The sequence below is a fragment of the Cibotium barometz genome, chromosome 53 (genome assembly GCF_041138505.1).
Source record: "Cibotium barometz isolate CiBa-2024 chromosome 53, ASM4113850v1, whole genome shotgun sequence".
Classification (NCBI taxonomy): domain Eukaryota; kingdom Viridiplantae; phylum Streptophyta; class Polypodiopsida; order Cyatheales; family Cibotiaceae; genus Cibotium; species Cibotium barometz.
The window spans coordinates 34,654,155-34,681,546 of NC_141098.1; the positions used below are offsets into that span (position 1 = coordinate 34,654,155).

Below are 27,392 nucleotides of genomic sequence, written 5' to 3' on the forward strand. Positions count from 1 at the left end.
TGGCAAAAATATTCCTTGTTGGCATCCTAGGATAATTGATCTTGGGGTTCCAGTGGTGCTTAAATCGATAATAGTTCTTCCAACTAGTCCGGGCATTTCTTGCAATTTTAAAACTATGTGGAGCAGTTGCTCACATTGGTGCACCAAATTTCAGAGAGCAATTGGTCCGACAACTAAATCCAATGGAGGCCCAAAAATTAAGGGTTTAGTGGTTTTTGGGTTAATGTGAGCTTAGAAAAAGAGATGAGGAGTGCATAGAATGCATTTTGCATCATTACACCACATTAACACAAAAAACTCACAAAATTAAGAATTCTAGCTCTCTTTTACATAAGAGAAGAGCCCATGATTGGAGCTTAATTAATCATTCATTATTTGTTAATCTAGAGATATAATTAATTGTATGAATTAATTAATGATTAGTGGCTAATCAAGACCCCTTAATCAATCTAAAAGAGGGAGAATATTAGTGAGAGTTAACCTTAGATTAATTCCTAATCACTTTTTTCCACAACTCATTAGTGTTTAATGAGCATTCAATGGGAAGATGCCTTTCAAGTTGGCTAGAATCCACTTTTGGGTGGCATTTATGGCATGCGTAACAAGTGTGTAAGAGGGTGTTATAAAGTGTTGCTTTTGTTTTCCATCCACTTGCCTTTTTGGGAAGAACCTCTTATACCCCCTGATTTGAAATTCAACACCACCCCCTCCACATAAATTGGATTCAAAAAACCACAATAAAAACTTGGAGTAAAATATAAATTTAAAAAAAGATATTCATGATGGCAACATGAAAAACCAATGATATTCATGTGTGAAAAAACTCAATTTTTCATGGTTGTGAAAAACTCAACAAAAAAGGGGAAAAAAGAAATTTAAAAATTTTAAGATAATCACGCCAAGTGCAGAATGAAAATCTACAGAAATTCATACCAAATTTTTTTTACAAAAATCACTTTGTGATTTGAGGAATTGCCTCCTCGGGTCTAAAAAATCTTATCCTGAAAATCTCATCCTCAAATTTGGTCAAATTTAGGTGTGAAAAACCAATCCAATCTTTCACAGCCGCCGTGAATTTCTTGAGAAATTCGTATTTTAAAAAACTAAAATTTGGGGTTGGGAAGGTGATCACATGATTTGGACATATTGTTAGACCCCATTGACAGTGATTTTGAACTCAGATATTGAAAATTATTTGGTGTGAAAAACCAATCTGGTTTTTCATAGCCATGAATTTAAAAAATTCATGTAAAATAAATGCAAAATTTGAAGTAGGGAAGGCAATTAAATGATAGATACTAACTCTTAAAGTGCTTTGGTAGTGATTTTAAACCCAAAATTTGGAAAAAAGTTGGCATGAAAAACTAGAGTTTTTCACATTCATGATTAACTTGAGTTTAATGTCCAATTTTTTTAATTTTTTTAAGGTTGTTGAGGTGTCTACACGATCTAGATTGATCCTACTAGTTATTGTAGAAAATTAAAATAAAAAAATAAAAAATGTAATCACTCATAGAAATCCCCACCCTGCTTACTAGCTTATCATTTACTAACTAGCCTTCCACATTCCCTCTGAGGAATAATGACATTGGACATTCATGTGACATTATCAACAACTTCTTAGTTCTCCCCACAACAAAGTCTTCAACTCGATCATGAGAGGAAGCAAAGGAGGGAATGCTAACCCATTTTGGATTTAACAGGAGTTACCACAATAATTCTACATTAAATAGCAAAGATGGAGACTCCAAAATCATGTATGATCAATCCATGAAGCAACAATGTCTAAATCTGCAACTTGGATGGGTGCCGAAAAATGGACCGATGGAACACTTATGGCGATTTCAGGCTCCAAGAGCATGTGGCAACAAGATAGAATGGATTCCCTATAAATATAAATGTATTAATATGTGCTTAAGCATTGTACAAGCAATAGGCCATGTATGAGCCTTGAGCACCCGACGGGCCATAGTTTAAGTATGTGTGAACACTCATGATACAACATACTCTCTCATTGTGCAATAGAGTCTTGCTCTTGTGCTAATCCTTTGTCTAATCTTCTTCTCTAATGCATGCTAGTGAGCTTGTATGAATGTTGTGAGGTGAGAGGAGGAACGATGACCCATAGTCCAACAGGCAGTGTGACGATGCTTGTGGGAGAAAGTGATGAAAATTGCTTCCCCAAGGAGGTGTGAATCTTGGAGACCTTGAGGGTTACAAGCTCAACCATTAGAAAGATCCCCACAATACTTGCAACACATGATAAATACTCATAAACACCACACCCGTGCACTATGACCAAAACTCATCAAGAAGGTAACTCTACAATGCATAAAAAAACACATGAAGAATCTAAACCACAAAACCCAAAAGTACCTCTTCTATATCGACCTCAAACATTGTAACCTCCACTCTTTGTACAAAGACGTGTATAAGAAAGAACACGAATGAATAAACATTGTAGAAGAAAAAAAAATGATTCCCCAATCCCTTTTGACCATTAAAACAACTACATTCTGGTGTTATCCTTGACTTTGTCCATCCCTCTTTTGAAAAAAAACCTTCACCATTGTTAGTGATGAAGCAGCTTACTAACATTTTAAAGTGTGCCTTTACTTGTAACACCCTACAAAACTTGTGTATCAATAAACCTTGGAAATCAAAACTACTTACATTTTAAAGTGTGCCTTTACTTGTAACACACTACAAACCTTGTGTATCAACAAACCTTGGAAATCAAAACTAGTTACGCTGGCAAAAGCATTTCAAGTATTGAAAAGAACAGTATGTATACTACACACACTCTCACACAAATATACCTACTTACACACACATATATATATGTATTCATGTACACAATATACCTACACACACACATATAATATACCTACACATATACACACATATACTACACATTTACTACACATATACTATACATATACTACATATACTATACATATACACATATATACATACCTTCACATATAAAATATACCTACATATTATATATGCACATACATACATACATACATACATACATACATACATACATACATACATACATATATATATATATATATATATATATATATATATATATATATATACGCACACATTCACTACATATATAGCTACTACACATCTACAAACAAATGCCTACTCACTCACACACTACACATATAGCTACTACACATACTACACACCTACAGACAAATGCCTACTCACTCATACACTACATATATAGCTACTACACATACTACACACCTACAAACAAATGCCTACTCACTCATACACTACATATATAGCTACTAAACATACTACACACCTACAAACAAATGCACTCATACACTACATATATAGCTACTACACACTTACACACAAATGTCTACTCACTCATACACTATATATATATATAGCTACTACACATGCTACACACCTACACACAAATGCCTACTCACTCAAGCACTACATATATAGCTACTACACATGCTACACACCTACACGCAAATGCCTACTCACTCATACACTATATATATAGCTACTACACATGCTACACACCTACACACAAATGCCTTCTCACTCAAACACTACATATATAGCTACTACACATGCTACACACCTACACACAAATGCCTACTCATTCAAATACTACATATATATACCTACTATCACTCATTGACACATATAAATACCTAAAACACACATACACAAAGGTCTCACATACATAGATATAATCCTACCTACTCATACACATGTATAACTACTTACATACATACATACACACACACACATATATATACCTACTCACACATACCCATACTTACACACATATACTCACACACAATATACATATTTATATATTTATATATTTATATATTTATATACTACACACAATATACATATTTATATATTTATATATTTATATACTACACACAATATACATATTTATATATTTATATACCTACTTACACACACACACACACACACACATAGAGAAAGAAAGAGAGGGGAGAGAGACATGAAAATAGATAATGCACTTTATTAAATAATTATGTTAGACAAAAGCTGTCAATTTATGAAATAGTAATGGTAGACTCAAGTTGTCAATGAAACAAAGGGAATCCAAGCTAGTGGTCTAAGTTACGTAACAAGAGCCACTACAACGCTTATGACTATCAAAGCTTTCTCTTCCTTACAAAAAACTATCACGACTAACCATCTCTAATGCAAAAAGCAAGTGATAGAGGACATAGTTGACTTCTTTCCATGAAACATCACTAAGGGTGGAAAAGTTAGACTTATCATGGAGCGTACATCCTCAACAAGTAGATTGAAAGTGAACTCATCCATTAATAGCAACTTCATAAGGTAGTAGACAATTATGCATACAAGTATAATGGAATAAATGTGTACACATAAAGTCCTCAACCATGGCCCCAATGGCAAATAAGTATTGATTATCACCCTTAGTATCAAGGGCTCATTTTTGGCACGAAGAGAAATTCCTATTTATTTAAGTCATACCTCCCTCCCTCCCTCCCTCCCTCTCTCTCTCTCTCTCTCTCTCTCTCTCTCTCTCAAACCTGCACAAAAACCTAAGCCCAAAGATAATTTTTGGTGAAGGTATTGTACTTGGTGCTTGACATTACAATTACTAATTAATTAGTAGAATGCTTTTATGTATGTTTTCTTTTGTGGACTATTAAAGCTCTAACTCAAGACTTACAGGGTCTTATAGGTTGTTTTAGCCCTATGTAGATGTTAATCTCACTTCTCTCTCTCTCTCTCTCTCTCTCTCTCTCTCTCTCTCTCTCTCTCTCTCTCTCTCTCTCTACCTAGCAACCTTCCCTGTAGATGTTAATATCACCTCTCTCTCTTGCTCTCTACATAGCAACTCCCCCCCTAATGATGTGCTATCCCTCCCACCTCCCCCCCCCCTTTTGTCTCTCTCTCTCTCTCACACACACACACTTACTCTAGCTAGGCAGCATTATTTTGTCTGTTTTGTCTGTTACTAGTTTTTTGTAGCACATAATCTTTGTGTCTCATAGACCTTATGGTCTTTTGAAGACATTTAATAGAACTTTCTTTCTTTCTCTATCTCTCTCTACCTACCTAACGACTTTCCCTGTAGTTGTTAATATCACACCCCTCCCTCCCTCTCTCTCTATATGCCCTCGTGTTGCATTCTACCGACGTTAATACCTCTCTCTCTCTCTCTCTCTCCATAGCAACTTTCCTCCTCTCTCTAACTATGTGCCATCCCTCCCCCATTCTCTCTCTTTCTCTCTCTCTCTCTCTCTCTCTCTCTCTCTCTCTCTCTCTCTCTCTCTCTCTCTTTCCCCTCCCCCTCTCTCGCGTGGAAAAAATAAAGAGATTCAAGGAGTAATTTCTCAATTTAAAATCATCCCATTTAATAATAAAAAAAGGCTTGCGAGTCAAAAAGGAGGCCTGTTTTCTGATGACAAGGTGTTTTTTTCGACGGTGAGTAAAAAGGGAGAAAAAGCCTTTAGTGGAAGGAGGGGATGCTGAGTGCAACAAGAAGTACATAAAGAAGCCTTATGTAGAGTGAAAGTGTGAAGCTTGCTAAGGAGAGCTAAGCATTGGGTTCTTTAGGCTTTTTGAATGTTTTCCCTTGTAAAGCTCTAAGCTAAGTGAGGCTTTTGGGAGCTTTTTTTTTTGGGCTTGTAAAGCTCTAAGCTAAGTCACATACAGTGAGAAAAGCTCCCACACCTCCACATTCCATCACAACAGCATGGTTGCAGAAGCCCCCCTCCCTCCGTTCTTCAAAGTGAATCTCCATGAGCCCACCCTGGTCAAGCCAGCAGAGGCCACAGAGACCCATGTTTACTTCCTCTCCAATTTGGACCAGAACATTGCAGTGATTATGCAGACTGTGTATGTTTTCGAGGCTAGCCGCGACATGCAGGGCGAAGATCCGGCTAAGGTCATCAAAGAGGCCCTGGGGAAGGTGCTGGTGCACTATTACCCGCTGGCTGGGCGGCTCGGGATCAGCCCGGAAGGGAAGCTGAATGTGCATTGCAATGGGGAAGGGGTTCTGTTTGTGGAGGCAAGGGCAGATGCCAGAGTCTCTGACTTGGGTGACCTTAGCAAGGCTGACCCTACCAGGCTTGGCCAACTGGTGTACCAGGTCCCTGGTGCTAAAAGCATACTTGACATCCCTCCTGTTGTTGTCCAGGTGAGCCCTAATCTATCTTGTTAGGCTTGAGGCCTGCAAGTTTTGCTCTTGTGATGTGCGTTTATATAATCTCTGCTGCCTTGTCTGCATGATGGCAGGTGACCAAATTTGAATGTGGTGGGTTTGTGCTGGGTTTTACATGCAATCATGCCATCTTTGATGGCATTGGAGCCATGGAGTTTGTCAACTCTTGGGCTGAAACAGCTTGCGGGTTACCACTCTCAACACCTCCTGTCCTGGACAGAACTTTCCTCAAAGCGCGCTCACCTCCACAAATCAAGTACCCCCACATTGAATTCCTAGAGGTTGAAGACCTCTCCATGTCAAAGGACCTCTCCTTGACTGATGCCAAACTGGTTCACAAGTCCTTCTGTTTTAGCCCAGAGAGCTTAGAGAGGCTCAAGAAAAAGGCTTTGGAGGATGGGGTTCTGTCCAAATGCACTTCCTTTGAAGCTCTCGCAGGGCTGGTTTGGAGGGCTAGAAGCAAAGCCATGGGAATGAAGCCTGAGCAGAAGACAAAGCTGCTTTTTGCCATGGATGTGCGGTCGAGAGTCGAGCCGCCATTGCCAAAAGGCTACATGGGCAATGGCATTGTTCTTACATGTGCAGTTACAAATGCAGGGGAGCTTGCAGAGAGCCCATTTTCAAATGCAGCGAAGCATGTGCAGGAGGCCATGGCTCTTGTGAATGACGGCTATGTGAGGTCTGCCATTGATTTTTTTGAAGTGAACAGGCTGAGGCCATCTCTTGCAGCAACTCTAGTCATCACTACATGGTCTAGGTTGGCCTTCCACAGCTCAGACTTCATGTGGGGCAAGCCGGCTTATGCAGGACCTGTCACCCTTCCTGAAAGGGAGGTGGCCATCTTCCTCTCTCATGGCAAGGCCTGTAAGAGCATAAATGTGCTTTTAGGTCTTCCCTCCCAAGTTATGGAGAAGTTTGAAGAGATCTTGCAGCCTGAGCTCATCTAAGCTAATCACCTATTTGTATTATTTCTGTTATGCCATTGCAGCTAAGCATCCACCTCTTACTATTATGATTATTTATGCTGTTGCAGCTGACCACCATTCCCTCCCTTTTTAATTTTTTTTTAAAATCCCCTCCCTTTCTACATCTAATCATTATTTTCTTATTTTTGAAAGTACACTTCAAGCTTATATGCCCCATATCATATTTATCCCTTGCCTTTTGGCCTTGCTTTCTTATATATTCAATGTAAAATGCAAATATCCCCTTGCTTTTTGGCCTTGCTTTCTTGTTTATTCAATGTAAAATGCAAACTTTATACTTCCAATAGCAATATCAATGTTGTATATCCCTCTCTCTTTCTGGCTTGCCATGTGAACAATAAGGTAAAAGTAGTGAGATCTCTCTCTATTTCTTTTTAGAGGTTCTCTCTCTCTCTCTCTCTCTCTCTCTCTCTCTCTCTCTCTCTTAAAAATGGATTCTTTCTCACAACGTTAGCATGGAACATTGTACTTATGTTGTTATAGGCTATAACTCATCGTTTTTTGTTTCTAAATAGTTTCTTCTAATTATCTTCAATGTCTTAAGATGCTAAAATACAATAATTATTAATGTTTTAAACGAATTACTAAGAAAGGAGAGAGAAAAGTACACCAAAATGATAATTGTTAAATACATCATGACTATTAAATAGTTAAAAATAAAATAAAGAGGTAAGGCATATGTGGGATAAGATGGTTAAAATCAGAGTAGAGCTTGTGAGTGTCTCTATGTTCAGTAGGAGAGAGTGAGAGGTGTTTTTGAGGTTTATAAGCCGAGGAAGAGGTGTTTTTGAGGTTTATAAGCCGAGGAAGAGAAAACAATTTGGGATTTACCTACAAATTGAAAGCAAACATGGAGAAGAATCTTAAATAATCCATGTCCACAACACACATGATGTATATCTATGCATTCACCTGCTTGCCTCACCTCTTCTATGTAGCGTACAATAAATGTTTATGATCTTTTATTGACCAACTACCTAAGAATGCCATGGCATGGTGCTTCACTCTGTAAAGACATTTTGATCCACTACATTTGTGTGTGGTTTTGTTTTTTGGTTTTCCCCACAAGAAGTTCACAGTTCAAACTCATGCTTCTTTTGGTTGAGACTTCACAAGAGTTGAGACTTGTGTTTCTTTAGGTTGAGACTTTAGAGTTCGAACTTACGTTTCTTTCTTTCCCCTCCGCCCGACTGGCCTTAGTCCCAAGATCCTCTCATAGTTACCAATTTTTTATTGCCTACCCACTTGTATGCGATGTGTTGAGACAGTATCATGTAGGGGTTTGAACCCAAGACCTCCTGATCCTAGACAAACATCTCTACCACTTGATCTATCACCTCATTGGCTAGACTTGTTCTTATACAAGAGTTAATTGTATAAGGCTTACATTACACTTTTGAACTCAAGACCTCCTTGTCCTAGACAAACATCTCTACTACTTGAGCTATCACCTCATTGGCTAGACCTCCTTGTCTTAGACAAGCATCTCTACCGCTTGAGAGCTATCACCTCATTGGCTTAGACTTGAGCTTTTGTTAGGTTGAGACTTCAGACTTCTTTACAAAAGTGAGTTAATTTTTTCTCGACTTAGACATTGACTCTATAAATTAAATTTTTATATGATTTTTGTTTTTGTTTTTCGAGTAGGGTCATAAGCAACGAGCAAACTCGTTCTGAGACTCGAACAGAGAAACACTTCATCATTAACTTTATCGTCTCCAGTCTCAGACACTGTTTCGCTACTTTCCTTAGCATATAAGACATTGTTTCGCTACTTTCCTTAACCTTATATGCTATGCATTTTAGAAGAAACACCAAGTGTATCACTTATATTTCTTTTTCTTTTTTTTAAAGTACCAGTGCTCAGCGTATAGATATTGAGCTGGTAGGTCAGTGCTGCCTCAGAGAAGATGACTTCGTGGGGCGATTTGTCGTGGTCGGAGGAGAGGGCGCTGCAGACGCCAGCCTCGCGCTCCTCAAGCAGGCGGAAGAGAGACTGGAGCTGGCGCTGCAGGCGGCTGCATGGCTAGGGCGGGCCGGACTCGAAACCTGACGGAGAAAACCGGCAGCAACATCATTGGCACCGGAAGCGGCACCGGCAGAGCAAGAAAGAGTAGGAAAATAACAGGGAGACGAGGGAGTCGAGCGCTCTCGACTCTGAGTGCGTGTGTTTGTGCGCGCGCGCTCGCGAGAGAGAGAGAGAGAGAGAGAGAGAGAGAGAGAACACGCCCGCTGAGAGCTATGGATTAATCATTAAACAATTACGTAATTATGGAATGATTACCAATAATTGATGCTGTTGATTAGCTGTCGCCAGCAAACACTATTTTGGGTTTTGTTTTAATTTGTGCTTTTATAAAAAAAATACCAATCTCTTTTTTTTTTTTAATTCCTTCCTAAGCTTTCCAAAGTAATAACTTATGTTTCCCCTTTAAATTTTAAAAAAATGTACAACTAAAACCTTGATGGTACATCGTATCATTTTGTGTTAAACAAAATAAATAAAAACACCATATAACAAGTTAGGTTTTTATTAAATAAATATTTAAATGATATAGTAATTGATGAATAGCATAGCAATTTTTAAATCGCATAGGCTATAACATTCTACACAACCTAAATCAAAAGATATTATGATTTAACATTTTTAATATTAAATAATTAAATGATATAATAATACATTTATCATAGTACTTGATGTCTAGTATAGTAAATTTGTTATTTGCACATGAACTAATTTTTTTAAAAAAATAATTAAATAATATAACAATATGAATCATAGTAAGTATAGTTAGGCTGTTATTTTGCACATGACCTGAATGGTTCTCAAATTCTAGAATTATTTATAAATCTTGATAAAGGCATTATATGAAGAAAGTTTGCTATGATAGTAGAGTGATTAATTATGTTTATTTCAATGTCAGAGTTATATTAAATTTTGCACAAATATACTAAAGATCCCTTGTTTTTTTAAAAAGGAAGACAAGTCTACAGTGTAGCCCTCACTTGTTAAAATGCCAATGTTTCTACCTATAATAAAGATTATCCTCACAAAAAAGATTTAAATTTATATTTGTTATGGCTTGAGCTAGAAGAAAATGTAAAGAAGTGCAGAGCTATGGTATCAAAATAGAGATAACAAAGCCGGCCTTGTTTAAGGCTATCGCTTTACAAGGGCCTTAGCAAACCTTACAAGTGAGACTCTTGTGTGCTATGACCTAAAAGCCTTGGATGAACTCAATGCAAGCTCTAAAATGGGAGAGAGAGAGAGAGAGAGAGAGAGAGAGAGAGAGAGAGAGAGAGAGAACCCCCCCTTTTAAATTCTTTTCAAAAATCACCTTCCAAAAAAGAGAAATCTTGGCATGGCACAAGGCAAATTAAGAGAGAGAGAGAGAGAGAGACCCTAAAAAAGATCTCCACATCTTAACTTTTTAGGGGTCATCTAAAAGGGATGTTATAAAATTAGGGTCCACTCCAAGGCTAGAAAAAAACAATGGTAGTATACTCTCACATTTTAAAAGCACTCCACTCAATAGAGATGGAATAAGCAAACACAAAACCCCTCATGTAGCAATTATACCAAAATGGTATTCCTAAAATTTTAAACTTCTTGACTTTACAATAATTTGTTAGGCATGCAAAAAAGGCAGTTTATCTTTTAGGAAACTAATGAGTGATTTTAATCATAGGGTCTCTTGAAGACGTGAATAATGAACGTGGCATCAACATCATTGAACATTAGGAATTTTTTGGACCCAAAGAGGGCCTCTTGGATTAACTTTTGATTAGGAATGGACCAATAGGAAGAGGGCTGGGTGCACATTTTTGACTTCTTTGACCCTAGGGAGCCTAGGCTTTGGTTTGCTAATGGGGCCTAATTACTACTCTTGTCCCCCTACCTCCTGGGCCCAAACTTAGAGGTTCCCCCACCTAGAATCGCGCAGATTAAAAACCCTAAAAATGTTTAAAAAAATAATTTTTTCCCAAAAGTGTGTTTTCCCTCTCAAACTTCTCCCCAACATACTCTAGGTTTGGAAAGCTCATTTTGAACCTCTTTCTTCCTCTTCTAAGCTCTCCATTGCTGCAGAAACTCCATACCTCTCAAGCTCTCCCTCCTTGTCAAGCTCCCTCTCCCTCTTTCTTCCTTTTCTAAGCTCTCCATTGCTGCAGAAACTCCATCCCTCTCAAGCTCTCCCTCCTTCTCAATCTCCCTCTCAAGCTCTCCCTCCTTCTCAATCTCCCTCTCTCTCTCTCTCAAGCTTCCTCCCTCTCCATTGCTGCAGAAACTCTATCCCTCTTTAGTTTACTCTAGGTTCAGGAAGCCTATTCTCAAACTCAAGCTTTCCATTGCTGCACTGAAAACCCTGAACTTTCTCTCCTCTCCACTCCTCTGTTGTTGTAAAACAAGCTTTTCTTTTCCCTTCTTCTCTTTTCTTACCACCATGGCCTCTTCCAGTAATGTGAGAAGACCTAGGGAGAAGGTGGAAGAGCTTGTGCTGCATAACACAAGAGATGAGAATGGAGTTTGGGCTCCAACAAGATTCAGGGTTGGGGCTTGGGTCTACATGCAGCCAAGCTCTAAGGGACCACATCGAGTGGGCGGCTACAAGGCTTCAAGCATACTAAGAAGGAAGGACTAGGTACCATAGTGCAACATGTGTATACCCTTGGAGACCTGTACATTCAAGGCCAACAACCAAGGTTTCCTTCAAATTATCAGTGTAACATAAACACAACTTTAACAACATGCTAATATTGGATTTTTTGTTTTAAATTTTCTTATGATCCTCCATTTTCTTATGTCTCTCTCTGCAAATACTTTCCCCTCTAGGAACAACCACTCCAAAGCCTCACTGGAGTTTTCTATGCTATGCATGCATCCATTGGAGAGGTAATGTTTGTATCTCAAAGCCCAAGTGATCTTGTACAAAACAATATCTTTTTCGTTTCTCACTCATATTTTGTAGATAAAAAACCAGGTTTATTTGGCAAGTTAGAAGAGATCCCCAACCCCCCTCTTAACAATCCCGAATGGCCCAAACCAGATGCTTGGACCATCTTATGCTTAAAGTTTAAGATGGTAAGTGATATCAAGACATCACTCAAGTTTTCAAAGGCATCTAGGTCAGTAGGGCTAAATTGGTTTTGTCCTTTACATGTTTTTGTGCACATGTTCAATTCCATGCCAATGTACCAAACAAAAACAATGTATATTTGTAAGGAGGTACGGTCTGACCAAATTCAAGGATTACTAGGAGAGAGTTGGGAGGTTAATGAGGGGTCACATCAAGGTGATGTGTACAAGTGCAATGTAGTAGATTCTATAGTGTCTTGCAGGTTCTTGAAGGCACGCTCTATTTTGTACATGCGTCTGCACTACCAAAGATGTATGCAAAAGCACGGGACATGGATCCCACTTCAAGTCTCAGAAGAAGAAATTATGCCTATTGAGGTAGCTGTGATGATGCAAAATGGATGGATTGAGCGAGTGGCAGCAAGCAAGCATTGGAGCCTAATAGACCTGCATCAACACTTTAGCATCATGGGCTTTGACAATGTGGAAGAGTCAAGTTTCAAGTTGATGAGAAGAAAGGTATATCTGATTCCACTACATGTCTAGAATTAACCCTTACACTTTCTGGTTATTGTGCCACTTTCTATATTTTTACATATTGGGAAGCGTAAGGAGGGGACAACCATGGGAATTATGTATAGGAAAATATTTTGATTTTTCCTTTGATTGCAGAGGGTGGTTGAAATTGACGCATTTACAGGGAGAGACGGCGGCAACAGAGACCAGGCCAAGGTCCATGGACATGATGCTGCATTGGCGCACTATCTTAGTCAGCTTCTTGTGGATGGCATCGCCATTATCCACAGGGACTACACCCCACAATCTGCCTTCACTCTCTTCTTTTTGAAAGCCCTCTCTAAGGTGCTCTGTGTAGCCTCTATGGCACAGAACACCAAATGTATAGTTTTGATTAAAAAATCCCTTGCCTTCGATGTTTTTGGTTCTGGATTTAGGGGTAAGCTTCCTGCTCGTATAGGTATAGCCAAAAGCATAGACATAGAGGATCCTCAAGAAATAGCCCAATCACTCCTTGAGCACACTTTGCCCAATAACAAGAGAAGGAAGCTCAATATTGTAAGAAAGCTTTTGTAAAGATGATGTATCACTTCTTATTATGAATACAATACAGTTTTTGCAAACTTATTTTCATCAAGTATATCATTGTTTTTTCTAGTTTGTACCATCAATGTTTTTGTGAATGCATTAGAAATGACCCTGGGAGCCTAAGGGGAGAGTGCCAGAACAGTGTGAATTTTAAGCCTGCACCGCTGCTGTAGAGCCCAAATTCGCACTGTTGTTTTGGCACAGCTTCCTCAGCCCTTCAGGAGCAATTATGATGCATTGGATGACAAATAATGTATTTTTACACATGATTAAATTTATTTTTATCTTGTAAATTACTGTTTTTCATAATCAATGTACTCAACTTCATTATAAATGCATCAGAAATGATTCTGAGTGGCTGGGGGAGCAGTGCCAGAACAGTGCGAATTTTGAGCCACCGCTACTAGAGAGCCCAAATTCGCACTGTTGCATGGCTTCCCCAGCCCTCCAGGAGCAATTCTGATGCATTGGATGACAAATAATGTATTTTTACACATGATTAAAGGTATTTTTATCTTGTAAATTACTGTTTTTTATAATTAATGTACTCAACTTCATTATAAATGCATCAGAAATGATCCTGAGTGGCTAGGGGAGCAGTGCTAGAACAATGCGAATTTTGAGCCTGCAGCACCGTTGTAGAGCCTAAATTCGCACTATTCTGGCGATGCATTGGATGACAAATAATGTAATTTTACACATGATTAAAGTTGTTTTTATCTTATAAACTATTGTTTCTCACAATTAGTGTACTCAACTTCATTATCTTATAAACTATTGTTTCTCACAATTAGTGTACTCAACTTCATTATAATGCATCAGAAATGATCCTGAGTGGCTAGGGGAGCAATGCCACAACAGTGCAAAATTTCAGCCTGCATCGCCGCTGCAGAGTCTAAATTCGCATTGTTCTGGCATAGCTTCCCCAGTCCTCCAGGAGCAATTTTGATGCATTGGATGATAAACACTGTATTTTCACACATGATTAAAGGTGTTTTTATCTTGTAAACTATTGTTTCTCACAATTAGTGTGCTCAACTTCATTATAAATGCATCAGAAATGATCCTGAGTGGCTTGGGGAGAAGTGCCAGAACAGTGCGAATTTTGAGCCTACATCGCCGTTTTGCAGAGGTCAAATTCGCACTGTTCTGACACAGCTTCCTCAGTCCTCCAGGAGCATTTCTGATGCCTTGGGTGACAAACTGGCACATGATAGACACTCCATGTTAAATAAACATGATGACACTGAGACATTGTAAGAGAAACTTAAAATTTTAATTATCAGAAGGTTACAAATGAAAGCCAGATAGGCTTGTTACAAAGGGGGGTTTGAAACAAAAGAGTTGCTTCAAAAAGAAGGTTAACATCTAAGATCTCTAGATTGTGTCTCGCTCACCTCGAATGCGCCGAGCTAGTTGCATGTCCTTGGCAGATATGGTAATCCTCTTTGCATGTATTGCAAGGAGGTTGGTGTCTTCAAAAAGCCCAACAAGGTAAGCCTCGGAGGCTTCTTGCAATGCTTCAAGGGCGATCCCCTGCACACGGAACTCTGTTCTATATCGTTGGAGAATCTCCTTCATCACTGTGCGAGCGAAAGGGGCTCTTCTTATCAGCAACTCAGTGTTCCTCTGATAAAACTTGATTTCTTGATTTATTGTGATGCTTGCAATTGAGATTGGAGAATATGGGTTTGCCAAGCTCCACTTATTGTCAATCTTCTCTGCAGTATCCTAACAAGCTAAGCTCTCCTTCACCAACAAATTGCATAAAAGATGATAAATCGCGGAAAGGAGGATTTGCTCTTAATGGAGGGTCAATTGGATAGAGATGCCCATCAACATTTTTCTCCTTAGCTATCCTACAAGCTTGGACAGATTGTGCATCAGTAGGATGGGTTTTTTTAGAGCTGCCATACTCTTTAGGAATACGAATGTGTAACTCAACCTTCCGTTTTCTAGCTTCACAAGGGGCTACACACACAGCTTGCAAAGGCTTCATAGCTAAGCAGAGGAAGAAGCCAAAGCAGAGAGATCCTCAGAGGGAGAGAGAGAGAGAGAGAGAGAGAGAGAGAGAGAGAGAGAGAGAGAGAGAGAGAGAGAGAGAGAGAGAGAGAGAGAGAGAGAAAGAAAGAAAGATTTTATTAACGTCTTCCAAAAGACCGAACTCGGCCTATGAGACAAATCGGTGTACCTGTATGGGGTATCCTCTGTCATCCCAACAAAATGAAAAAGTACTGAACTAAATCTGGGTGTGCAATAAGTACAATGGGTGGGGAGGGGATGGAGCTCTACTACTAGGAGAATGCAAAGCTATATGCATGGAGTATACAATCATGATATGCAACCTAGCTAGCTCCATCCTGTACCATACTGGGGGTATAAAATGGTATACATCAATGAAGGGGGTGTCCACAGCTCCCTGAAGAACATGCCTGGGTGTGCTCTGAAGCGAGCCAGTCGCTCCGCACCCTCTCTGTGAAACTGAGCTCTGATCTCTATCATCTCTCTCTGGTATAGGCGTGGTGTCTGAAAGCCAAGTGTCCTCTGTCTCCTGCGGGCTCTGTCTCTGCTCTCTGGAGAGTAATTCCCTGCCGTGTAGGGGCTGGTGGGAGTGGGGTGGATCTCTGAAAAAATATAGTAATTTGTGTCTGTCGTCCCCCCTCTGGAGCTGTCAGAGCCTATAATGATGCCTCTCTGTGGCGCTGTATGTATAGAATGAATCTCCCCAGTATGCGTTGGTCTGCTGCCTCAAAGATCTGGCATAGGGAATGTGGCTCTCTGAATAAAATGGGATATCTCTCTCTGATGGCTGTATATGCTCTGCATCTGCATACATAATGCTCCTCACTCTCCACCTCCTCTCTGCACAATCTGCATACCCTCTCCTCTCGTTCGGGGGATCCGTGCTGCTCTGCCAATCTCAATCTCCAATCAATGTGATGAAACTCTAAGCTAACCAATAGCCACTCGGGAGCCGTGTGGTAAAAATCCCTCCATGTATCTAGGCCTCTCTATAAATCCATCATCAGTGATACTCATGAAGTGATCTCTGTAGTATAGCATCTTCAGTGGAAGAGGCTGTGTAGGCGATATCCATGTCTCTCATGTATAGAGCTGCCATAGGTCCTATCTCAATACTCTGTTCCTCTCACTATGAGAGAGACGGATATGTGGTGCATCCCTGCTGTCATACTGTAATGGTGGTAGATGATCCATGTCTAGGCCATGCTGTGAGAACCAATGTGTGACCTGTGCATACCATGATCCTCTGTCTCCTGCCTCAGCCAGCTGTCTAGATGCCTCAAAATCTCTGTATGACAATCTGTCCTGTGGCATCTCTCTGAATCTGTCCAGCAGGCATATAGTCTGAAATATGGCCTCTACCATCATAGGAGTCGCAACAAACTCTGCTCGGATAATGTCATGAGGTACTGACGGTTTGCTACATATCATGCATGCAACATGAGGGCCTGTGGTCTCTCTACCTGTGTCCACCAATGGGTAGCAAGGCCTAGCGCCCATACCACTGCTCCATACATCAATGCCGGTGTGACTAATGTGTCAAATAGCCACCCCTTCGTCCGAGGCTCCTGAAAATGCACCTGGTAGCACTCTCTCTAGCATAGCCAATGCTGCATATCCCCGTGTCAATCTAGCTTTGGCTGTTGAACCCATGGTGAAGCGTGTGGCTGCTGCAGAGAAGGTAACCCCTAGGTACACGTATGATGTCACCACCTCCACCTAGCGTCCTGCGAGAGTGAATGTCAGCTGACTCCTGCCCTGTCTCAATGTATGAAAGACCATAACCTTGGTTTTCCCAAGGTTCACAGTAAGACCCCTCTGTGTGCAGAAATCATCGAGTGCATGTAGATGCTCCTGTAGACCTCTTGGAGACTCAGACACTAATACAATATCATCAGCATAAAGCATAATATGTACTGAGGTACCTGCTAAATCAACTCCATCTCCGCCTCCCCGTGTAATGAAGTCGTGTAATGAAGTCAGCCACCTCATCAATGTATAACCCAAATAGCGTGGGGAAAAGTGGGCATCCTTGCTTCACACCACATCAATGTATAACCCAAATAGCGTGGGGGAAAGTGGGCATCCTTGCTTCACACCAATGGTGCTAGCAATAGTCTCTCGGACATACCTCTCCTGGACATGACTCGCCCAGAAACCTGCTCATATAATGCATAGATGCCCCATGTCATATCTGCTGGTATGCCAAGAGACTGCAGGCACTGAAAGAGCCTCTCTCGTGGTACTATGTCAAATGCCTTGCGGAAATCCACAAAGCAGCAAATAGAGCTTTCTCTTCCTCACTCTGGCCTGATCAATCATACATCTCAAAGTGAATACATGGTCAATGGTAGAGAAAGCTCTCCTGAAGCCTGCCTGTTGCCCTGATGAGCGTAAACCTACTCGCTCAGCATATAAGCTAAGCTCTTGCTCCAACGCTGCACCATAGAGTTTGGCCAGCAAAAAGTGGCCAACCATAACTGTCCTGCAGTTGCTCGGATCGAGCATATCCCCTGTTTTGTGAGTCGGCACAATGGTGTGCATCATCCACTCCGCAGGCCAAACCCTCTTCTAGTGCCCTGTTAAACAGGTGTGCAAGAAAAGGAGCCAAAGAATCTACTGCATATATGAGATGCTCACCCTGCATGCCCATATGGTCGACGGCCCGTCCATGCTGTAGGCGGCGGATAGCTTCCTGTACCAATCAAGTGGGTAAAGAAGCTAGCTGTGGTAGGTTGAGGCTCCTGTGGTTGAGGTATAGATGGCTGTTGTGGGGCGTGGTATAGGTCCTCTACATATGTGTGCCATGTTTGTGGGTCTGCAATAGGTGTCGGTGTTCTAGGCTCTCTGAAGTGCCGCCATGAGATAGGGCTATCTCTACTCATGAAGAAATGAAAGATCTCTAGCTCTTGTATCTCTGCGAAGGCCCGCCTTTTGCGGCAAGTAAGTCTCCTCATCTCTCTCCTCGACTCCTGCTCTATGGTGGCTCCCAAGGCTCTCTGTATATGCGGGGCCGTGAGTGTAGGGCTCATACCATCTGTTACGGGGCATAGTCCCAGATCTCACAGGCTCTCCTGAGTGGACACGATGTGGGAATCTCCATAATTCAACCGTGTGTAGGAGTGATGCCAGCAGCTGGGCTTTGTAATGGTATCCATAGGTGACAGGGGATCCATGAGTAGGAGCCCATCCTCTACTCTACCAGTGTATATGTCTGCCATGTCATGTGTAAAGTGATGGTAGTGTGTGGCGTCGGTATATGGGGGGCTGGTGATACTGGTGATCCGGCTAGTGAAAATGCCAAGTATGTATGATCTGCCCCAATAGGACGAGGTGGAATGGAGAATGAGCCTTGACAAGCTGTGATGCCTCCAAAGACCCCATAATATAGTCTACCACCGTGCCTCCGGTCCGTGTATGACCCCCATGTGGGAAGCATGTTAGCCCTCCTGATCTCGCAGCCACTGTAGCATCCCGTTATAAATAACGAGATGATGCCTGGCTCCCAACTCTAGTAAAAGTGGTCCCCATAATGTCCTCTGTCTGGTCCAGTGTCCTCTGATGCCTGACTAGCCCCTATCTCCTCTGGATCCACAGGGTGGAGGATCTCCATGTCATCATAGTCATACACCTCACACTGTCTGCTCTGTGTGTGGGCATTGAAGTTTCCCGTAAGAAATACTTCCCCTAGTCTAGAATAATGCATAATCTCCTCTGATAGACAAGTGTATGGCGAGGCTCCTGTCTCCTCCTGTGGCATGTCCTCTGTAATGACATAGGAGGATCCTGATGGAGAAAAGTAACATAGAGCTATGTATATAACCCTGTCCTGTGAGAGCTGTAAGCTGATCCACATGTATCTGGCCTCTGGATCCTGTGCTACCACTCTCAGTCTCCCCTGTAGCTCCCATCTGAATAGAACTGCTACTCCCCCGACCCTCTCGAGGTACCCTAGCATGTGGTCCTCCTGTATGCTGACTCCCACTGGAATCCCTCTACTCGAGGTAGCCCTCTCTCTGGGCTCTGATGTGTCTCTGTCAGAAGTATGATGTCTCTCCCCACCATAACATGCTCCAGTCGCCCAGAGAGAGGGCTACCTCCTCGAGAGACATCATACTTCTGATAGAGACACATCAGAGCCCACACATCAGAGCCCAGAAAGAGGGTTCTGATGTGTCTCTATCAAAAGTATGATGTCTCTCTAGGATCTGATGTGTCTCTCCCCACCATAACATGCTCGAGTCATCCAGGCTGCACCCATAGTGAACCATTACAGTTCCATACTGCCATGTGTATCTCTGTCAGTGGCATGGTTTGTGTCCCATAGGCCCCAAACCGCTAATCCATGGGCTGGCCATCAATGATGACCCGACCATCTCGATAGAAGGCCTTCTTGCCTTCTCTCCTTGCATGTAAGACTCGTGGCATGCAAGCTCTCCTATGCTCAAGCTGCATCCTCGTGAGATCATCATCCAAGAAAATAGGAGCTCCCTCCATACCTCATAGTATGACCCTCTTCCTCATGAAGGTGACCCTCTCCGTCTCTCCTGTAAACTGTAGGATGAGGGCTCGCTTGCGTGTTGAGTCTTTCCCGGCTCTCCATGCTTTGGTGAAGGGGAGAGGGTGCTCTTCCCTGTAGTAGCCGAGCTTCATGCATAGAAGCTGTCCATCTTTCTCGAGAGTGGAGTCAGGTGTCTCGGCTATACCTATGACTCGAATGTTGAGGCGGCGGGCATGCCTCATCTTCTCCTCCTCAATGGTGGTGTGAATGATTTGGTGTTCTTCCCTTTGAGTCTCCTCCCTCACTTCTTTATTACGGGTGTTCTTCTTCACCACCTCAACCCATCCTGACTGCTTGGCTTTGAGTTTTCCCTCCATGTCCTTTGTGATCTCCTTGGAGATCTCTTCTTTGATGGCCGTGAGAGTGTTGTCATTGATCTCCCCTTCTTCCTTCTCAGTATTCTTGATGGCTACCATTTCCACTTTCAATGCACTCACCTCCTCCTTGAGTGCCGTGTTCTCTTGTTCGAGGTTCGTGACCTATGCTTCAAGAGCCATGATGTGCCGGTGTAGTTTGTTCTCCACCTCATTGAGGTTGGAATCGGATGTCTTCTTGTTCTCCTTGATTAGTGCCTTCATTGCCGTCTCGAGGGCCTCGAGTTTCTCTTGGAGACTCTCCAGATCACTCTACAGTCCTTCCCACAGGCAGGGAGGAGAGAGAGAGAGAGAGAGAGAGAGAGAGAGAGAGAGAGAGAGAGAGAGTTATGTTGCTGCCTTGGGGGCCGGAGCAAGGGTGGGTGGGAAAAGGGGCACGGCCAGCACAGCGAACAGAAGGCGCAAGAGGTGGGGAAAGGGCCGCGACCTGAGCAAGGGTGGGTGCGTGGGGAAAGGGGCGTGGCTAGAGCGCAGCAAACAGAAGGTGCAGGGGGGCTAGTGGGCAGCGAGGACGGTAGAGACAGCAGCGCAATGAACAGAAGGCATAGGGGGCTAGTGGTGGGCGACGACGGACGGCGGGGACAGCAGCGCAGCGAACAGAAGGCGCAGTGTGGACGGCGAACAGAGACGCAATAGCGCAGCGAACAGAAGGAGCACAGGGCACTAGTGGGTGGAACAGAGACGGACGGCGAACAGAGACGGACGGCGGACAGCACAGCAAGAGCAAGGGTGGGTGAGGAAAGAGGGTGCAGCCACCAGCATAGCGAACAGAAGGCGCAGGGGGTGGGGAAAGGGGCGTGGCCTGAGCAAGCGAGAGAGAGAGAGTGAGTGAGAGAGACTATTAAAACTTTGCTGTTGGAAGTTTAACACAAATCCGTTTTTCTAAGTAGAAAATGATATTTTTGATATACAAATATACTAACATGGAGTTTTTCATCAATAAATTACATTTATGAGAAAATTTAAAAAATAATAATTTTTGGGGTCCCCACAATTTGGGGATATCATGGATGTAGTGGTTCCTGACAGTTAGTTATGTTTATGGGGTTGTGGGGACCTAACAGTTAGTTACATGGATGTACTGGCTCCTGACAGGCTTCTAACGTGACCCTTGAATTACAAGCTTTTTGGAGGGAAAAATTTATTTTCATCATACATATTGGTTGGGTGGTGTTTTTTCCACCTCAAAATGTAAAAAAATAAAAAATAAAAAATTTTCACTTTTTGGGGCCCACCGAAATACGAGAATGTTTTGCTGATGTGGAAGGGGGATATGGTGGGAGTTAATGAGAAAGGAGATTTCAAACTGACAAGAAAGATTCAATTTATAGAGAGTGCTGATGTGGAAGGGGGATATGGTGGGAGTTAATGAGAAAGGAGATTTCAAACTGACAAGAAAGATTCAATTTGTAGAGAGTGAAGATAAAAAAATCATACATATTGGTTGGGTGGTGTTTTTTCCACCTCAAAATGTAAAAAAATAAAAAAAATAACTTTTTGGGGCCCACCTAAATACGAGAATGTTTTGCTGATGTGGAAGGGAGATATGGTGGGAGTTAATGAGAAAGGAGATTTCAAACTGAAAGGAAAGATTCAATTTATAGAGAGTGAAGATAAAAAATTCAAAAAGTAAGAGAGAAAGTATGAGAAAAGTCAAAAAAGTAAGAGAGTATGAGAAAAGTCAAAAAGTATGAGAAAGTATGAGAAAAGTCAAAAAGTAAGAGAGAGTATGAGAATATTCCCTTTAAAAAGTGAAACTAGGGGGGTATGGCTGATGTGGAAAGGCAAAAAATAGGGGTCATCATAGCCTTTGTCTCCCTTAAGCCCAGCTTTTTAAACTCTAATCCCTTAGAATTAGGAATCCTTAGGAGGCCCTTTTTGGGTCCAAAAAATTCTTAATGACTCACTTGATCATAGGGTCTCTTGAAGACGTGAATAATGAATGTGGCGTCAACATCGTTGAACTCACTTACATTAAATGCTCAACATTGAGACTATTGTGATCAATGCTTCATCATTATCCACTATATGTTGACATACTATTCTAATTTTAAAGGCATGAATCAATATGGGGAATATCAAAGAGGATCTTCATAATTTTATTTGTAAAAATGTATTCTATACACTATTTTAACAATAATGTTTTACTTTTTCTTTGTAAAAATGTATTCTATTCACTATTTTAACAATAATGTTTTACTTTTTCTTTGTAAGGATAGTGTTTTCACCTTCAAACCTTGTTGGTTACCTCAAGGCTTGTGGCTCCTATGTCAATCGTGAATTTCTTCTTTTGTTGTTTATGTCTTATAGTAAAGCATGTTGTTATTGACATTATAAATTATTTTTGTAATTAGGACCTTCTATATGCAACATAGTAGATGATTTTATTACAAAACATTCTTGTGTGAAGTAAAGTCTCTCATTGATTGTCATGAGAATCTTATTGATATATATTATTAATAAAGAGAGGAGGGAGGGGTTTTTGTGTGTGCGGCCTTAAGCTATAGGGTTCGTTTTGGTTGTTGATTGGATGCATTGCATTAAAATGATCAACAAAGAGAGGAGGGAGGGGTTTTTGTGTGTGCGGCCTTAAGCTATAGGGTTCGTTTTGGTTGTTGATTGGATGCATTGCATTAAAATGACCAACAAAATATTTCATTTCCATGTATAAAAGAAAGGAAAACATAAAATTATTCATTATAATTGCTTGTGGAGATCATTTCGTGAATTAAAAGTCACCAAATAATATGGTGCACATCAAGAAGATGAACTCCACAAGCTATTTGCAAATCGATAGGAGACTTACCATTGCTTGCAAAAGTGACCAAATAGATATGGTGCATATCAAGAGGATTTCTCTAATATACATAAGCTATTTGCAAACTAGTAGGATATCCATAGCTTGCAAATTTATCTAGCGCATTTCCTTATGCATGTCATGGCCTAGTTGGTTGCTTGTTAACTATTAATCCTCCTAGCCCTAGTGCATGGTGGTGGTTGCAATTCTACAATGAGATGATGAGCATGGTAGCGAGAAAATATGATGGAGGCTATGAAAAGTGTGATTGTAATAATAAAAATAATGAGGGAGATGTTGATGGTGAAGGGTGATGATGCCAATGTGCAGTTGAATGATGATGATGGAAATGATATTTGTGTCATTTCGTGGTGTTTGTTATGGCTACATAGCTAGCTACATAGCTTTCACTAAGGTGAGGTGGGCGATTGGTCAAAAAGTAGACAACCAAACCTTTGCAGAATGCATTATACCAACAAAATGTGGGCTATTGGTCAAGGAGTAGACAACCAAACCCTTGCATAATGCTTTATACCAACAAGATGTAGGCAACAATGAGAGTGATATGGTGATAACATGTTGATAATGAAGTTGATGATCTATTGTGAGTATGTTAATCCTATGATATCATAATGCTTTATCTATCTTATGGGGATGAAGTTTTGATAACAAAGTTGGTGGTATGTTGTGGGTATGTTCATCCTATGATATCACAATGCTTGATCTATCTAATGCTCATGTAGGTAACAATTATGCCTTCTAGTTAGTACCCATGCTATTCAAATGTTTCATATTTGTTATGTAGCATCACACTACTTAGAAAGAGGTTACTTTTTGTTTTTTAAAAATCCTTCCGTTATAATACAAAATCTACCATGTGTGTGCCCAAATACTTTTTATAATAACTTTCACATCGTGGTGATCCCATTTAAACGCTTTAAATTATCTTTTAAAATGTAAATAAAGGTCCTTTGGTATTCTCTATCACTTAACCCCAAAATAGCATTGAAAACAAAGTAAATGTGCTTGCATGTAATATAAGGCCATATCTTTGCTTTCTTTTACATGAAGTCAAGGCAAGGACATCATGAAACTATGAAATCATCACTGAGTATGTTGACCCCTTTGCAATGTAGCCTTCAGTATGAACATGGAAAATATGAGTCTCATTTGGAATAAAGATGTTTCGCCGAACAATCTTCTCGCTTAGTCATATAGCCTTCTAAACTCTCTCTTTGAATTCCTTATTTAGATTTGACCTCTATCTCACTATTTTTCCATCTTTGTGAGAAAGAGCCCTAACATGACTTAGTATTTATACTTGTTGCCTCTATTGTATTAATCAAGTCCCATGCATAACTTCATCCTCCTCAAAGATAAAACCTACTTTCATTAAGCCTTGTTTCTCTTGTTTGGTCACTTTTGGCACACCAAGAATTGAGTGATCTATAGTCCCCAAGTATGTTTAACAGAGCTATTGTAAAACCAAACTAGTTGCTCATTAAGATGTTGTATTCTCCCTTTGAAACTAGGAGTAGGCAACACCTTGTGTTGCACTGTTGCACTCCTACCCCAAAGTATCTATAAGTGCCCCACAAAATAGGTTTGAGTATCAAATCAAAACCCAAAGCATGTCACGATACTGTAAGGTTTTATCCTTATAATAGCCCAATTTGCATCATTAACATCACTTTATTTGCATATAAAAACCCAAAGCATGTCACAATGCTATGAGGTTTTGTCCTTATAATAGCCCAATTTGCATCATTAACATCACTTTCTTTGCATATAAAATGCTTGTTACATATTGTAGAAGATGATGGTCCTCTTTTTCCTACCATTGTCTTTGTTGTTACTACTAAGATGTACTCTGTTATCATGCTTCAAGATATCACTACGATTTGTCAAATCCTTTATTCCTTTTAATGGTAAATTATTCCATTTTTGGCCTACTTATTTCAAGTGATTGAATTCCTACCTCACTTATCACACTATGTACAACATCTCTTTATTGATGCATTGTTTGAATCCGTGGTGAGAATCTTATCCTTTAGCTTCTCCAAACTTGGTCCAATTCCTAAGTGTTTCCCTGTCTTAAGTGCAAACATAAATGCATTATAACGAGCACCGCAATACCTAAATCTGCAAAGTAGTAGCCTCATACAAGGAGATGTATTTGGACTATCCATGGGATCTTAGGGTTTTAACAGTGTTATCAAAGCTTGATTAAGCTTTGATACAATTATCATGAGAGGTCTTAGGGTTTTAACAGTGGTATCAAAGCTTGATTAAGCTTAATCATAATTAATTTATAATTATGATTAGAAAAGATTTAATTAAAAGCTAATTAAAATCTTTAATCAACCTCCTCTCTATTAACAGAGAAGGAGGGGGTGGAGAAGGAGGGATGGAATGGAGAAGAAGGAGGGATGGAGGGGAGAGGAGAGAAGACTCCTCCTCTCTCAGATTTTTGAAAACGCGCAGGGGGGCTACAGCGCCCGTCGGGCAAAATTTGCCCCCTCCCTTATAATTTTTTTAAAAAAGCTTACAAAGCTTAAGAAAAAAAGCTTTATTATTATTTTTATTTTTTAAAGCTTTAAAATATATTACAAAAAGAGTTTTTTTTAATTTTCAAAAAAAGCTTGAAAAAGGGATAAGAGATTTGGAGAAAAAAAATTTACTTCTCTGAAAAAATTTATTTTCCCTTTGGAAATTTATTTTTTTCTTGGAATCTCTTGGCTTTCCGCATTCCCAGGAAACCTTTTGGCTTTCCAAATTCCGGAAAATCTTTTGACCTTTCAGATTCCAGAAACTTTTGACCTTTCACATTTTGATTTTTTTTTTGTCTTTCCATTTTCTCGAAACTGTTGGCTTTTCGTATTCCGAGAAAACCGTTGGGATTCCGAAACTTTTTGACCGTTCGTATTCTAAATGCATTCGGGGAAAATTAAACATTTTAAAAAATTCTTGAAAATTAGTGAAAAATTAGACAAAGGTTAGTTTAAATTTCTAGAAAATGTGGGGTTGGTGTTTGGCATGTGGTGTGTCCATTCGGGCGCCCATGACCATTCAAATTCCTTTAAAAATATATTTTTTGATCCAAAAATTTAAAAAATCCATTTAAATTGTAAATTTTCATTGGATTTGAGAATTGTCAGGTGGAATTGAAAATTTCGTGTGAATGATGGGATTCTCAGAAAAAATTTAGAATATTTTAGAAATTATTTTCAAAGATTCTTAAAATTGATATTTTTAAAATATCAATGGTATTTTGGCAAATTTAAAATGCTAAAAATTTTCTTAAAAAATATAGGTTTGGAATGCCATAAGATAGGTTTGGTGGAATTCAAAATTATCATATTTTAAGGCCCTATAAAATTAGAAAAAATTAAGAAAAACATCATGATAAATTTTTTTTTCGAGAATTTAATATTTTCGAGGATTATTTAATGTTAAAGTACGTTTTTTCGTGTTGACATTAGATAGATGCGGGTTATTCGCATATTATTAATACAATTGTACCTCGTATTAGTATATATTTTTGTTTGGATTAATTCTGAACGATGTTTTCATGATTTTTTACCATTGTTTAGCCTTTTTTTTTGACACGTTCCTTAATTTCTTCAATGATGGCTATAATTTGCGTTCAAAGTGTGTTTCACCTTTGACACTTTTCATAATAATTTATTTTGCACTTGTTTAAGTGTGGTTTGTGCTTAATTTATTAAGCCTAAGACAAATTCTATCATGGGTTAGTTGATCAGTTTGTTTTGGTGGATTTTATTGAATGTTTTTTCAAGTTTTATATGGACTCATCAGGTTTTGCCTAGATCACTTGTGTCTAGGGGTTTTTTTATTGAGTGTTACACACATGTGTTTCACTTGCTTACTTTGGAGTTTTACTTGAACGACACCACGTTCATATACTCCGAATTGATGAGTTGGCCACCAATTTTAATGCTTCTTTTGGCATGATTAATGACCATTAGACGGCATGCATTAATGACCATTAGATAGCATGCATTGATTTTTATGATCAACTATGGTTTTCATGGATTCAAGGAGCTTCTATGCTTTTATCCATGGTTTTATAAGGATCTTTTGATCTTTTGGATAATTTTATGTGCTTTGAAGGTAGCATTTGTCTTCATTTTTTGCACGTAATTTTGGACTATGTTCCTTTTACTTTTGTACATATTCCAACTTAGATACCTAGTTTCTTATATATCTAGGTGAATTGTTATTTTTCTA

General features: G+C 40.0%; 1 protein-coding gene across 1 annotated transcript; it reads left to right on the forward strand.

The window, feature by feature from the left end:
* Positions 1 to 5,517: 5,517 nt before the first annotated feature.
* Positions 5,518 to 7,721, forward strand: LOC147608556 (omega-hydroxypalmitate O-feruloyl transferase-like). The gene is made up of 2 exons (XM_086789307.1): positions 5,518 to 6,199; positions 6,298 to 7,721. The coding sequence occupies exons 1-2, from the start codon at positions 5,756 to 5,758 to the stop codon at positions 7,168 to 7,170; spliced, it is 1,317 nt and encodes a 438-aa protein (XP_086645433.1). The 5' UTR covers positions 5,518 to 5,755; the 3' UTR covers positions 7,171 to 7,721.
* The last annotated feature ends 19,671 nt before the right edge of the window (positions 7,722 to 27,392 follow it).